Source organism: Berghia stephanieae, chromosome 1, assembly GCF_034508935.2.
Source record: "Berghia stephanieae isolate SIO BIC M18660-M18661 chromosome 1, UCSD_Bste_1.3, whole genome shotgun sequence".
Taxonomy (NCBI): domain Eukaryota; kingdom Metazoa; phylum Mollusca; class Gastropoda; order Nudibranchia; family Aeolidiidae; genus Berghia; species Berghia stephanieae.
Genome location: NC_088360.1, coordinates 6,327,305 through 6,343,543, shown reverse-complemented (window position 1 = coordinate 6,343,543; position 16,239 = coordinate 6,327,305). Strand labels below are relative to the sequence as shown.

Genomic DNA, 16,239 nt, shown 5'->3' with positions numbered 1-16,239 from the left:
ATATATATATATATATATATGGAAGGAGATTGCTAACTCATTTTCTATTTACCTATCAATTACCAGGCTTTGGAAGTTATCTCCTCAAATACAAGTTGTCTAATATTATAATGATAATTAAAATGGCATCTGTATAACCTTGTTAAAACCCTTTAAACGATGTGGTATAACCTACTACTACTTGTCATTGAAACCGACCATAATATTATATCGGTAGAGTTTATCTGAGCCCAAGAAAATTAAAGGCAATTCTAATAAGTATAAAGTAGTAAGCATGTTTGTTTTTGTTCTACAAAGAACTGAACAAGTGTGTATGAAAGGTGCCAGACAAAGCCAGAAAGAAAAATTCAAGAAAAAAAAAAGCATCCCAAAAAATCAGTTGACCTCGACTGGGGATCGAGCCTCAGACATTCTGATTATTAATTTTGTTCTGTTTTGAGAGAATTAAAGGACTTGCAGCTCTTTCAGGTAATTCTGAGCTAGCTTTTAATAAAGAACGTAATGAGATTGTTCAAAGTGGACAAGCAGAGTTTAGCAATTTATTTGTTTTATTTGTTAATGAATTGAAGAAGTCATCAATGGGCAAATATTCCTTTTTATTTTATAAACAATAAAGGAATGAGAAGTTATATTGTTATATTATTATGGGGAAAGGATGTACAAATGATTTGCAATAATGATAATGATGGCACGACGATGATGATAATGGTGGTGATGAGAATGATGGTGATGATCTTTATACTCATGGATCCAAGGTCACGTGTCCACAAAAACAAAGAACGCTAAAAGTATATTTTTCAGGACATGGAAACACTCCTAACAAATTTTGAAATAGTTAGATACACATAATTAACAAATGGGAATAATGCGCATTATTGAAAAGCCATTTTAGATTCTCTAGTTTCGTTGACAAAACATGATTGCAATAAAAAAAAAACAAAAAAAACCAAAAAAAAAAACCCGTGGCACTATCCTTTTTTGATGACAACAAAGAGGCCTAAATATCAGAATGTAAACGAAACGCTATTTAGATAGGCATCGTAAGAGCGCTACGTGGCAATCATTGAATTTTGTGCTCTACCATTTTGTTGTTTGGGCGTTAATTATAATTGTAATATTTACTAATGACGCTGCTGATGATTATAATAGTAATAGTAATGATGATGATGATGATAATATTAATAATAATAATAATAATAATAATAATAATAATAATAATAATAATAATAATGATAATAATAATAATAATATAATGATGATGATGATGATGATGATGATGATGATGATGATGATGATGATGATAAATATTAATGATAAGTGTGGTGATGATGATGATAATGCATAAATCTTGCATTGCATTTCTTATCTGCACTAGAGAATGTAACATAAAAATCTTATTAATCATTCTTATTATTTCGTTCTGATGTGAGCTATTGTGCTCTCTATTAACGATATATATATATATATTGGACGTACAATTACATTACACAATATTTAGAACATCTGTGTACAAAAAAAAAAATGGTGAACGTTGCTCAAAATGTGGAGGCCTGCAATTCAGACAGGTTGGCATCTATTCATGAAAGCAATGCCAATGTCCCACTGTTATAATGGTTTCTAGAACGAGTAGTATCATGCTTGAGAAATTAAATGCTTACTCTTAGAAAACATTAAGTATCATTGTGTTCTCTGTTAACAACAAAACAAATGGACTGAACCACATAATTTGCATATCATTGATTCCATATTTTGATAACTGTTTTAACGTTATGTCTTTAGCAAGGAATTTTTAAAAAGAAATAACGAAAACAATAAAATAATCATATAATAATCAAATTGGTTCACTTCTGAAAACTTTGGATTGCGGAATTTAAATTGAACTAACTGGTTATTTGACCAAACAAAAAAAACTTGACGAAAAATTGTTGACATCATTGGTTACTTGGCAAAAAAAAACCAACTAACTTATTGACATCATTGGTTATTTGATATGGCGTTATTAACATCATTGGCAGTTGACAACAAATTATTGACATAATTGGTTACTTGACTAAAAGTTATTGACAAAATTGGGTCATTAATAAAAAGTTATTGATATTACTGGTTACTTGACAAAACAATGACGAAAAATTATTGACAATTTAAATAATTATCAATGAATTAGATAGTATGAATTAATATAACAATACATTTGTATGAGTAATATCTGAAATGTGAAGAAAAAAAAAAACAAGCAATCAAATAAAAACAAAGCAAAAAAATCCTCAAAAAACAACACCGAAGCATCACGTGGTAACAATATAATCTGCCGTTGGTTCCTTCAATGGAGTTGGTTTAGTCTCATTGAAAAATCTCTTGAACACGATAACTTGCCCGAAACCGGTTATGAAAATCAAAATGGCCTGGAATGCTGACCACCACATGACTCTCTTATTGAGAGCTTCAGCCACGTAACGCCCCGTGGCCTCTCGTACTCTGTACTTCATCTGAAAATCCCCAACCGCCATCATCATACTATATATGTCATCGCACAGAGATTCGTCCTCTTTCTTCACCCTGGGTTCGTTCTGCCCGATCATCTCCGACAGGGAGGCCTGACTGAACGGTCGAATATTGAAGGATACACGTTTGCCCAGAAATCTTGAAAATTCATTACTGTAAAAATATGACAAAAAACACACTTATGAATTACAATTTAATGTTGAAAATATTCTTAATTAATAATAGCCAGAGGAAGAATAAAGGTAATAAGACAAAAATAGTCTTGTAATATCTACGGAACAGCTATTTTAAGAATTGAGAAAATATAACTAAGCACTGTCGACAATAAATAAATAAAAATTAGATGATTAGAAATCACTCTCTATAGAAAGCTATCTATCCTCCTCCACCACCACCACCTCTTCCTCCTCCTCCTCCTCCTTCTCCTCCTCCCGACAATGCCACGTCGCTACAATTTTGAGTATAAAGTACGAAAGATGCTATAGAAGACCAACACAAATTCTTGCTTTATTAGTCTGCTCTAAACAGTTAATATTTAATTATTTCAAATTTAAATGTCACCTTTATTTTGAAATCTCACCCGAAGCAAAATTTGAAATCTCCGTTCTGGGCATAGAATGAAATCTCATCCCCGCTCGACTGGAACTCTTTGTAAATGACCATGCCGTTGGGAGACACGACTTTGGCGTCCACGTCCTTGTTGCCACCCTCAGTCACGTAATATTCGAAGATGATCTTGACATTGTTGTCAAAGGTCTTGCTCAGGCAAGTTGTTTCTTTAGCGGCGAGAATGATTACAAAACTCTCCCTCTTGAAGTAGGATGACACACTTGCAATCATGCACGTCCAAAGCAATAGCCATTGTGATAATTTGTCCATCTTGATCCAGTTCAGGTTTACTTTTCCAAAATAACCTGAGAACACATCTAGAAAGTCAACATGTGACCAATTAACTCAAAACAGTTCTATACTGGAATGAACCTGATTTTAAGCTTAACAATAAATAAGTTAGTCAAACTAAATACAATTTATGGGAGAATGAGTTTTTTCTTAACCTTAAAAAACAAAGAATGAAACAATGAAAACAAAGGATGACTAAATTTGTATATCTTTTTATTATTTTGACAAATAAACTTATGATTAGTTCCTTCGATGGATCGCAATCAGCACTGTTGTGATGCTAATAGGTCAGTTTACCTTTCACACTATTTTATTTGTTTATCATATATTTAGTTATTTATCTACTCATTTCTTCTTCTTCTTCTTCTTCTTCTTCTTCTTCTTCTTCTTCTTCTTCTTCTTCTTCTTCTTCTTCTTCTTCTTCTTCTTCTTCTTCTAAATATTATTATTATTATCATCATCATCATCATCATCATCATCATTATTATTATTATTATTATTATTATTATTATTATTATTATTATTATTATTATTATTATTATTATTATTATTATTATTATTACTCCTCCCTTTTCCTCTTCTTCTTCTTCTTCTTCTTCTCTTCTTCTTTTCTTCTTCTTCTTCTCTTCTTCTTCTTCTTCTTCTTCTTCTTCTTCTTCTTCTTCTCTTCTTCTTCCTTCTTCTTCTTCCTTCTTCTTCTTCTTCTTCTTCTTCTCTTCTTCTTCTTCTTCTTCTTCTTCTTCTTCTTCTCTTTCTTCTTCTCTTCTTCTTCTCTCTTTCTTCTTCTTTCTTTTCTTTCTTCTTTTCTTCTTCTTTCTTTTCTTTTCTATCTCTCTTCTTCTTCTTCTTCTTCTTCTTCTTCTTCTTCTTCTCTTCTTCTTCTTCTTCTTCTTTCTTCTTCTTCTTCTTCTTCTTCTTCTTCTTCTTCTTCTTATTCTATTCTTCTTCTTCTCATCTCATTTTCTTCTTCTTCTTCTTCTTCATCTTTTACTTATTTTTACTTTTCTTTTCTTTTATTCTTCTTCTTCTTATTCTTTTTCTTCTTCTTCTTCTCTTCTTCTTCTTCTTCTTCTTCTTCTTTTCTTCTTCTTCTTTTCTTCTTCTTCTTCTTCTTCTTCTTCTTCTTCTTCTTCTTCTTCTTCTTCTTTCTTCTTCTTCTTCTTCATCTTTTCTTCTTCTTCTTCTTCTTTTCTTCTTCTTCTCTTCATCTATTCTTCATTTTATTCTTCTATTTCTTCTATTTCTTATACTTTTACTTATTATTTACTATATTATATATTATTATATTATTATTAATTATATTATTATTATTATTATTATATATATAATATTATATAATTATATATAACAATGAAAATAATAATAATGAATAAAAATATAATTTTTTTACAATGTACTTAGTAGCAATAATATAATAATAGTAATAATATAAAATAATAATAATAATAATAATTATATATAATAATAATAATATAATAATAATAATAATAATAATAAATAATAAAATAATAATAATATATAATAATAATAATAATAATGATAATATAATAATAATAATGATAATAATAATAATAATAATAATAATAATAATAATAATAATAATAATAATAATAATATAATAATATTAACAATAATAATAATGAAAATAATAATAATGATAATAATGATAATTATCATAATGATAATAATAAATAATATAATAATAATAATAATAATAATATATATAATAATAATAATAATGATAATAAAATATAATAATAATAATAATAATAATAATAATAATAATAATAATAGATAATAATGATAATAATGATAATAATATCATAATAATAATAATAATAATAAATAAAATAATAATAATAATAATAATAATAATAATAATAATGAATAATAATAATAATAATAATAATAATAATATGATAATAATAATAATAATAATAATAATGATAATAATGATAATGACTACTACATACTACTATACTACTAACTATACTACTAATACTACTACTACTACATACTACTAACTACTACTTTATTTCTTCTCTCTACTACTACTACTACTACTACTACTACTACTACTACTACTACTACTACTACTACTACTACTACTACTCTTCTTCTCTCTTCTTACTCTACTACTACTACTACTACTACTACTTACTACTACTATACTACTACTACTACTACTACTACTACTACTACTACTACTACTACTACTACTACTACCTGCTACTACCTACTACTACTATACTATAATAATAATAATAATAATGATAATATAATGATAATAATAATAATAATAATAATAATAATATAATAATAATAATAATAATAATAATAATATATATAATAATAATAATAATAATAATAATAATAATAATAATAATAATAATAATAAATAATAATAATAATACTTTATTGCATCCCAAAAAGGAAATTTTTTGTACAGACGTGTTATAATTTACATAATAGAATAAAAATATAATGGAAATATGATGTAAGTATATATAAAAAGGAGCAGCTCCACAACCAGAGCCGTCTTTATAATATGAATAATTTCAATAATGTAAAATAGTTAAAACTGTCACTATAAATTGAAAATTGAAAAGATTGCAAAACAGATAAATTAATAAATTTTAAAAAATAAAAATAAAAATAAATTAATTAATTAAAAAAAAACAACAATATTTACATTATTTGAAAGTAAAAATGCGAAATATATATAAAATTATTATTGCTTGGTGTTAGCCTAATACTGGACGGCAGAAAGGATTTTCGGTGTCTCTCTGTTTTTGTTGAAATAGAGAAAGGGCGACCACTCCTTCCTGACATAATAATTGATATTCTTAGAGGATGATTCTGGTCATTTAATATTATAATTATTTTACAAATACAAAGTTTCTCGTATAAAAGATCTACATCGTCAACATCATTTATAGAGCATTTAATGGATTTTTTAATATTTGAATTTATTTTGTTCCTTTCCACTGCTAAGCAATTGCCTCCCCAAGCTGTTATACAAAATGATAAGACACTTTCGTTTACTGCTTTATAAAATAATGTGCAGAGGGTTTTATCTATTCTAAACTGAGAAAGTTTGGATAAAAGATTAGTCTGCACATCTTAGGCCTAATTCTTTTCAAGTGTTCATCCCACTTGAGCCTGTCATCAATCGTTACACCAAGGTATTTATAGTGGGGAATTCGCTGGACGAATTGGTCCTTTAATTTTAACGGTTCTATCGGTTCCTTCACTCTCCTAAAGTCAATCACTAGCTCCTTTGTCTTGCTTATGTTAAGCTCTATGTGGTGGGCATCACGCCAGGACATAAATCTATCAATTTCTTGTCTATAAGCCACTTCGTTGCCATTTTTTTATGAGGCCTTGAAGAGCGGTGTCATCTGAAAACTTTAATAAAGGCACATTCAGGTTTTGACTTCTACAATTATTCGTGTATATCGTGAATAATACAGGGGATAATACACAACCTTGAGGAGCACCAGTATTTGTAGTTATACAGGAAGATATGTTTTGTTCTATTTGAACTTATTGTGATATCTCCGTAAGAAATTCGAGCACCCAAGCAATTATATACTTGTTTAAATTCAGACGAGTCAATTTTTGAAAAACCAACTGAGGTTGTATTGTATTGAACGCTGAAGATAAATCTGCAAAAAGCAATCTGCAATAGCTCTTAGCGTGATCTAGATGCCTGTAGATGTTGTTTGTAAACAACAGAATGGCATCCTATACGCCACGTCCTGGTTTGTAAGCATATTGATGACTATCACTCAGTGGCATAAAACTGGTTACTAATTTTAACAAGAACAAGTTTTTCTAAAGATTTCATAACTATTGAAGTCATTGCAGCATGTCTGAGATCGTTCATTGATTCATTTTTTTTCTTTTTTTTTTTGGAACAGGAATAATTTTTGAAGTTTTCCAAATTTCAGGGATCGAAACGCATTGAAGGGACATGTTAAAATATGTGTATAAATGGGGGTAAGCTGATGGGCACATTCTTTTAATAATTTTCCTTTCAATCCATCCGGCCCAGCAGCCTTCCTCTCATTTAATTTCGAAAATACGTATCTCGTTTCTTCTTCACTGACCTCAATAATCATTTCATCTTCCAAAGCCCTGTCTAATTTATGTTTTACATTTTCAATATTAAATTTGTTTGCTGTGTCGAAACGTGAATAAAATTTATTTAGAGTTTCAATTTCGATATCTTCTGGTATAATCGTGGGCTTTGGATTATAGTTAACAGCAGTTTTAAGCCCCGCCACGTGTCCTTTATATCCCCAAAAGAAAAGAATTTTTCAATTTTATTTTTGTACTTGTCTCTACAACTAGATATTACTCTCTTTATCTCTTTTTGTTTTGTTTTAAGATATTTTTGTTTCCACCCGTAAAGAGAGTTTTATTTTGGTTCAATAAAAGTTTTAGATCTTTTGTTATCAAAGGCTTGTTGTTAGGATAGTATCTTATTTCTTTTTTTACAACACACTAACTGTTCACAGAATATTAAATACTCAATCTGCACATCATTAAATAACTATGACTATACATAATAATAATAGAATAATAATAATAATAATAATAATAATAATAATATAATAATAATAATAATAATAATAATAATAATATATAATAATAACAATAATAATAATAATAATAATAATAATAATAATAATATGATAATAATAACAATAAACGATAATAATAATAATAATATAATAATAATAATATAATAATAATAATAATAATAATAATAATAATAATAATAATAATAATAATAATAATAATAATAATAATAATAATAATAATAAATAATAATAATAAAAAAGAAGAAATAAAGAAGAGAAGAAGAAGAAGAAGAAGAAGAAGAAGAAGAGAGAAGAAGAAGAAGAAGAAGAAGAAGAAAAGAAGAAGAAGAATAAGAAATGAATAAGAAATAATAATAATGAAATAATAAATGATAATAATATAATAAAATAATAATAATAATAACAATAATAATAATAATAATAATAATAATAATATAATAATAATAATAAAATAATAATAATAATAATAATATAATAATAATAATAGTAAAAAATAGTATGATGGTGATGATGATTATGATGAGGGATGAAGATGATGATGATGATTATGGTAATATTATATTATTACTACTACCTCCTACCCTCTCCTTATCCTCCTCCTCCTCCCTCCCCTTACCTCCTCCTCCTCCCTACTCTCTACCTACTACTACTACTACTACTACTACTACTACTACTACTACTACTACTACTACTACTACTACTAATAATAATAATAATAATAATAATAATATAATAATATAGTAATAATAATAATAGTATAATAATAATAAAATAGTAATGATGATGATGATGGATGATGATGATGATGATGATGATGATGATGATGATGATGATGATGATGTGATATATATACTGGTAATACTACTACTACTTCTACACTACTTACTACTACTACTAACTACTACTACTACTACTACTACTACTACTACTACTACTACTACTACTACTACTACTACTACTACTACTACTACTACACTACTACTACTACTACTACTACTACTACTACTACTAACAAATACATAATAATAATAAATAATAATAATAATAATAATAATAATAATAATAAATATAATAATAATAATAATAAATAATAATAATAATAATAATAATAATAAATAATAATAATAATAATAATAATAATAATAATAATAATAATATAATAATAATAATAATAATGATAATGATGATAACAATGATGAGGATGATAATCTGAATAATAAAATGTCTCTCAACATGTTTGCCTAAGCACGATTTTAAAATATCCAGTTCATCTATAGCGCACTACTAGCAATAGCAATGATAGATATGTAAAGGTGATAATAACAATCAAACGCCTATTTTGATAGTTAAATAAATTCATGTGTAAACAAATAAATATAGGTAACTTGATAGAACAATTTTGACAAATTATATAGTTGCTTAACTCTTTGTTTAATGTAACTAATATAATAATATAAATAGAAATGTAATATAAATAAATACTATTTAGAACAAAAGTTAAAATCTCACTTACCAGCCAAGAACAACTAAAATTTCATTTAAGCTCCAAGAATAACATTAGACTACTACAAACCAGAAGATTGAACTAATATTTCCTTATTGACGTTGATTTCAAGTGGCCTCTGTCAAATAGAGTTGCCAGGCCGATTATGATCAGAAATGCCAAACACGACTTAGAATTGTGTGACCAATCGTCTTAAATCGATATTATAAAAAGATCATAAGCTGACACTAGACCTGGGAGTATAAATTATAACATTTGACAAAAATAAAATGCATTAAATTGGGGTGTGTGGATGTGGTTGCATAAAGTGCTAAGATTGTAATTTTGATAATTTTGCGTAAATGTTTTGTTTCCATCTGGTTTGTCCAAAAATAATACTATACCGACGTGGTGTCTAGACCTCTGCCTCTAACTAGTTTTATGGAAGAGGGACATTTATATAAGAATTATTTTTTAAATTAAATGTAAATAGAGGTAAAAATGAATACTCATTTTCTCATCTCGTTTCTTTGAGAATGTTTCTTGAAGTCATAATAAATTTAAGTTGAACAAATATAATAGGTTGTATATTACGGACTTACCTAGTCTTAAATATAGGAGAATTCGGGGAGACCACATTCAATTGTATAAATTAGTCCATCATGAGGTTGACTTGATACTTCAGATTTTTTTTTCATTTTCGAGTACAAAAATCACCAAAGGAGACCGGTTAAAAATATTTATTGACAGATACAAAACTAGCATAAGGGGAATTTTTTTATTAATATAACTGTAAAACTTTGGAACAGTATAAAGTATGAAACGAAAAATGCTTCTTCTTTGGACACATTCAAAATGATGTTTGATAATGAAATAATCAATACACAGGTATTAAAGGGCCAGTTGGTCTAAATCACCCTTAACACGATACGATATGATACTTTTTTTACATATGCAAACGTGTTTCTTTTCTTAAAACACAAATTGATGTTCCAATGCCAAATGACTTAAAAGATTTCGATTGTTTGTAATGTGGCATAAAATACCAAACTGGCAACCGTGCTTCTAAACTGCTTTGCGATTGTGAGTATTTAAAGTGTGGTGACGTTTCCAAATCTTACAGTCACTCACCATGACACATGGCACTTTGAATTAATCCCACAACACGTGTTGCCGAACACGCCGTCGCTTGCTCAATTACAATCTATAAGTTGCTATTAAAGTTAACTGTACAATATCTCAATCAGTCTGCGCATTCTGACGAAGAGCATTTAAAAAATAATATGTTGGCAGAATAATTATACTTCAAATATTGATCGATCGAAATGACCCTAAACTAGTAACCCAGTCTGAAATAAGTAAACGGTCATTTTAATCGATCAAGGGTTGTATTAAAATGTTTCTGGTCAAAACAAAAGCAAGTGCTTTGTCAGTAATGTGTGCTGTCCATTAATTAGTGCTCTTGTGTCATGCATTACGAATGGTCTTTTCACAATTTGTCAGTAGGTCTTCAGATCTTGCTTAAGTCCCAGGTTAAGGACAACTTGGCAAGTTGAATGCTCATCTGAATTTATCGATGTGGAAGTAATGTGTTTAACAAATCATTAAAAAGCGTGTTGTCATTGCCGACATACACTTGACATGTTCCATGTTGAACATTTTGCATGGTTCTGTTACAGAAATATAAAAATGCTCTCGCCATGGCGACATAGATCTACTACAAGACCCATTTCGGTTCTCGCTGCATGACACGGTGTTGAATCATATTTTATTAATGTTTTTATAATTTTTATATCTCTCATGTATTAAGATTATTATAATATCATTATTATTATTATGAATTATTATTATTTATTATTATTATTATTATTATTATTATTATTATAGCATTCATCATCTCATATTCATCATCATCATACCATTATATTATATTTATATTTAGTCATCATTATCATAATACATAATAATATCACAAATCCATACATTATTATATTACTTGTTACCAGATGACGACGATTATGCTAATGGTGATGTAAGATATGATTGATGGTCAATATGACTTTATGTCTGATGAGTTAGTGTATGATGATGATGATGATGATGATGATGATGATGATGATGATGATGATGATGGGAGATAACCATTCTGTAGTTCAAACACTACGCGCAACCACGAGTTTTCTGCCTTGTCCAGTTGACGCAATACTTATTATATATTTTGCACCTTGGGACGGGAGAGGAGGGTGGTGGTAGCCCCAACCAGCAGCTGACACAGTCTCAGCCCCGGTATTCTAAACCAATCAGCTGTTGTGCCATCGATTTCCTTACTAATCAATTCAAAATGGAGGGTGAGTAGCTGTGCTCTGCTCGCATAGATGAGGGAGTGGCGATGGGGTTGCTACTACACATGTTCTGTTTTGCTTTCGCCGCGCATCAGTATTTGCGTGGTGTGTCGGGTTGCGTGTTATTGATTTATTTCTCTTCCTGCACTGTGTGGTTACTATTGTTTTTAATCTTAGCAATGATGATGTTATTGTAATTATTATCATTCGGAGAACGAGCAAAGCGGAATCAAAATAATATATCCATTTGCATTGCTCGCTATGACAACGTTCTGTTAGAGTTTAAAACCCCGTGCATTAGAGAAAAGCGACGCAGCCCAAGGCAAGGTAAAAGTGAGCGAGCGAGAGCCCTTGCACGATGATGATGATGATGGTGATGATGAAGATGGTGGTGGTGGTGCTGGTGATGTTGTGCGTGAGCACGATGGGTATTTACAACGGCTCTCTTCGGGTTTTAAGTCTAGGAGCGGGAGGCTGGAACTGAAGGGAGCAGTGATTGCAATCTTTAGACTCTGTCTGGGCGACGGTTGAAGGCATAGGTTAATATTCTTCTTCTTATAATTATTATTACTATCATTATCATCAAATATTTTCTCATATAGAACAATGCTATACAAATACAGCCTAAAACATGAAATATCGTGTTTTCAGTTTTTACTGTTGTTATTTTAATAACAAACGGAGGACCATTTCATTGGAATATTATCGTTATTCTTAAAGGGTGATTTGTTGTGTGTATGTGTGTTTTTAACCTAACGAAGTTTGCTACAGGGATGTGAAATAAAAGTGAAATCCTGGTCGCTTCAGAGAAGTTTAATAGATATATTATGGTATAATATGCTCTGTGCATTTTGTATAATCTAAAGTAAAACCGTTTCCAATATGTACTCATAAATAACGTCATTGTAATGATTATGGAACTAAATATAGCAGCTGCTGGTATAATAGGAAAGTACATCGGTTTGCACGTTAGTAATGCTAACTTATTCTTATATATAACGGTCTACACAAGTAGGTTTTATTAACAATGTAGTTATATATAAATATCTATATCACATTGAATGAGGGTAGTGTGTGTCGCGCTGGATTTTATCATCCAACGAATTATTTTCCTATAAAACAAACCAAGATCATCGACAGTTTCCGGTTATCGATTATTTTAATTGCATTTTCTAAAATTATTGTATCATATTGATTTAGCGTCATTTAAATTCGAGAGTTATAATAAAGAGGTAAGATTATCATACTTTAATATATATAAATATATATATATATATATATGATAAGAGTATTCTAATAATGATAGAAAATATAGAGACGCTATTTACAGCAGCTGAATTTGCCAAAAGAAACAAGCTGGTCAGCGACAGTATAATTTAGCTGTAAATCAATAAGATTATTGACCACCCTGCTAGTCTACGAGGATACATAATATATCACTACTTTTGTTATAAATCTGAATAATAATATATCTGCCTTTTAATATATCATATCGTTCTTCATAATAGGTTGTGGTTCTATTTCGATGTTGGATTTTTAACAATGTATCATTGTAATAATACCATTGTTACAGGGACGTAAGTGGTTATGATTTTGATAATGATTGCTACGGTGGATCAATCTGTGTTTCGTTGACAGTGGATAATGTCCCATTTCGATCTTGGAATCTCAGTTGTGAGTATTTGCCATGAGTGCGGACATCAGATAAAACCGATGCTTCATTATCTGTGGATACTTTTTAACTGGTAAGTATAATAACAGCAACTGTGAGAATAAGGTTAATGCTGACGATGGTTTTCTATGCTAATGATTGCAATAATGATGTTATACCTTGCCATATCATAATCTACAAAGTTACATAGGTCTAACGACATTAAACACCCTGTTACGCTCAGATGTGAGTATAATATTCAAATAAAATTATATATATATATATATATATATATATATATATATATATATATATATATATATATATAATTTAATAATTATTGATGGATGACCTGTAGTTCAGACATATATATATATATATATATATATATATATATATATATAAATATGTGTGTGTGTTTGTGTGTGTGTGTGTGTGTGTGTGTCTGTCTGTATGGTAACTTATCTTTTCAAAACTGACGTGGTGAAAATAATCATTATAGAAAACTTAACTTCATTCATCATATAATTAAATAAAAGCTTGGAGTTCTTTCAATAGCATTATACAGCATACGGTTTTAGCTTCTACCTAAGAGGTGCCGAGTTCGATCCTTCCCCCCCCCCCCCTTTCCATCGCTGCACTTTATGGCCTCGAACAAGTCACCTCGCCCTTGCATTTTGGAAAGACAGTTATCCCGTATAATAGAACCTAAAGAATAATTTCTCCTTGGGATGAAAAAAGTGATTTTTATTCTTAAAATTGAATTTTTAAAATGATAATGATAAAAAAATGAATTTGTCCATGGGTATGGCACGTTTCCGCAGTCGGTTAATGCACACCGCTTCCTGATACTACTTATTGTTCCTCCATTAGATCAGATGAAACCGATTGCCCAAGTTGCCTGCTTGGCCTCCTTTTAGTTTTGCATTCTTACAATGTCCCCCGCTGTCTGTATTCTAATCAAGTATGCTGCCAAAGTTGTGCGATTGATGTCACTCATCCTTTTACTGACCACGCACAGTATCACTTGAATTTGTTACAGAACGAGACGCCTTTCATCTCGACCAAATTATATATTTAATATATTTGACCACTGTAACACTTGCTTCTCTTAGAAAATGGTCTGTGTTCTTTGCTGGTCATTAGATAGGACTCTATCAGGCCCTTAAATACTGTGCTCTTTGCCAGGTTTAATTGACATCAAACTTCACACCCATTTACTGCCTGAAATTTACTGATGTTTGTATAATTGAACTCAGGTTCGCTAGGTTTTCATACCAGCGTGTCCCAAAATACGCTCTATCTAATGCCTTTGTCTACCAAGTCATATAAAAAAAAAAAATCATAATTTATTCTATCTTCGAGCAATCTCAATCTTTCTATCTCCTGCTACACGTTTTACCCAAGGGGGCGTTGTTGAAATTGACTTTTTAAAAACTTGTTAACTGCCATACTCTGGAAAGAGGCCAGAAAACCCGTCCTTCAAATATCGATCGATTTAAATGACACTCTTCTTTGCAAAAACTCTCAAACATGGGACCTCACCTTACACTTTCTATGTTTTAAATTATTTTTTTTTACAGTTTTGTTGTCTCACTTAGGTACCCTTAGTTTTAATGTCTTCAGCAATGATAGTGGTTGCTCTCCGTGTCCTGAATCCTACCTCTGATGTTCTTGTTCATTGTCCCTCCTCCCCATCTTTTTAGGTCTTCTTCGTCGTCGACATCTTTTATTTTCAGGTATCCGCGTCAAGGTCATTCATGGGAGGTCACTTCTACAAAATACATGTGGCCATCAGCTAGTATGTTGAATGTCGTGAAATCAAGTAATTTCTTATAATTTTAAAACATTCTTGGTCTGCTTCATTTGATTCTACGTGGCTAGCATTTATTTATTTGGTGTGTGTTTGGGTAAACCGAAAGTTGCTTTTTTTGTTTTTTTTTTTTTTCAAAAATAAGGAGTCACTCAATTTACGACATTCATCACACTAACTGATGGACACGAGTATAACAAAATAAAATAGAATAGAATATAATCAAATAAAATTCCCTTTATTTATCCCATAGGGGAAATTTGTCTTTAGGGTCTGTTCCAAGGGAAAGCTGAAATAGCCCAGGCGTCAGCTGCTGTGTAGCACCGCATACTGAGCTAGAGAAAGAGGTGGCTTATTCTTGGCTACACAGCGCAGCGAACACGGTACCTTTCGGGTACGAAGCAAAGATCTGAGCCACGCTGCCCCTGATGGATGAAGGGTATGCTGGGTCCATCCGTTAACTTTACCCAGTCCAGGTTCCAACGTTATCTTCACTATCTAAGCTGCTCGTGTCATAAAACTACCTCACAGTTGAGACTACGTGTGTTTTTTGGGGGTTAAAAAAATTGACCATACAACTATTAGTTTCTCCATGCCACCATCTCACTAAACTTTTCCAATAAAAATCTGAAGATATCAAAACTATATATTCAGAGTTCCTACCTATTATATGACTTTGTGGCTCAGCGGCATGGTCTTTGCTTCTTATCCGAAAAGGACCAAGTTCGATCAGCCGCCGTTGCGTGTGTGGCCTTGAGCAAGTCACATCGCCCTAGCTCAATTTGCAGCGCTGCACTGCGATTGACGCCTGGGGCATTCCAGTCTGCCTTGGAATAGACCATAGAGACAAATTACTCCTATGGGATGAATAAATGGAATTTTTTATTTCAAAAGTCGATCGATTAAAATGACTCTCAACTTGTCGGAGACTCTCTTAG

General features: G+C 30.2%; 2 protein-coding genes across 5 annotated transcripts in view; one reads left to right on the top strand and one right to left on the bottom strand.

Moving 5' to 3' along the window:
* Positions 1-579: 579 nt before the first annotated feature.
* Positions 580-9,628, bottom strand: LOC144963247 (transmembrane emp24 domain-containing protein 7-like). 2 transcript variants are annotated; one of them, XM_078897108.1, is made up of 3 exons: positions 9,526-9,628; positions 3,083-3,428; positions 580-2,655 (listed from the first exon to the last, which is right to left on the bottom strand). In XM_078897108.1, the coding sequence occupies exons 2-3, from the start codon at positions 3,379-3,381 to the stop codon at positions 2,286-2,288; spliced, it is 669 nt and encodes a 222-aa protein (XP_078753234.1). In that variant the 5' UTR covers positions 3,382-3,428; positions 9,526-9,628; the 3' UTR covers positions 580-2,285. The 2 variants fall into 2 exon arrangements, with proteins under 2 accessions (XP_078753234.1, XP_078753241.1); XM_078897115.1 differs by having other exon boundaries at positions 3,083-3,416.
* A 2,246-nt stretch (positions 9,629-11,874) lies between these two features.
* Positions 11,875-16,239, top strand: part of LOC144966699 (regulator of G-protein signaling 7-like) — a 211,838-nt gene continuing 207,473 nt past the window's right edge. For 2 of the 3 annotated variants that reach the window (XM_078903464.1, XM_078903482.1), the window contains exons 1-2: positions 11,875-12,376; positions 13,346-13,582. The gene's annotated coding sequence lies outside the window, so the exon portion shown is untranslated. Of the gene's footprint in view, positions 12,849-13,345; positions 13,583-16,239 lie in introns of all 3 variants that reach the window. The other variant, XM_078903473.1, reaches the window with a different exon arrangement.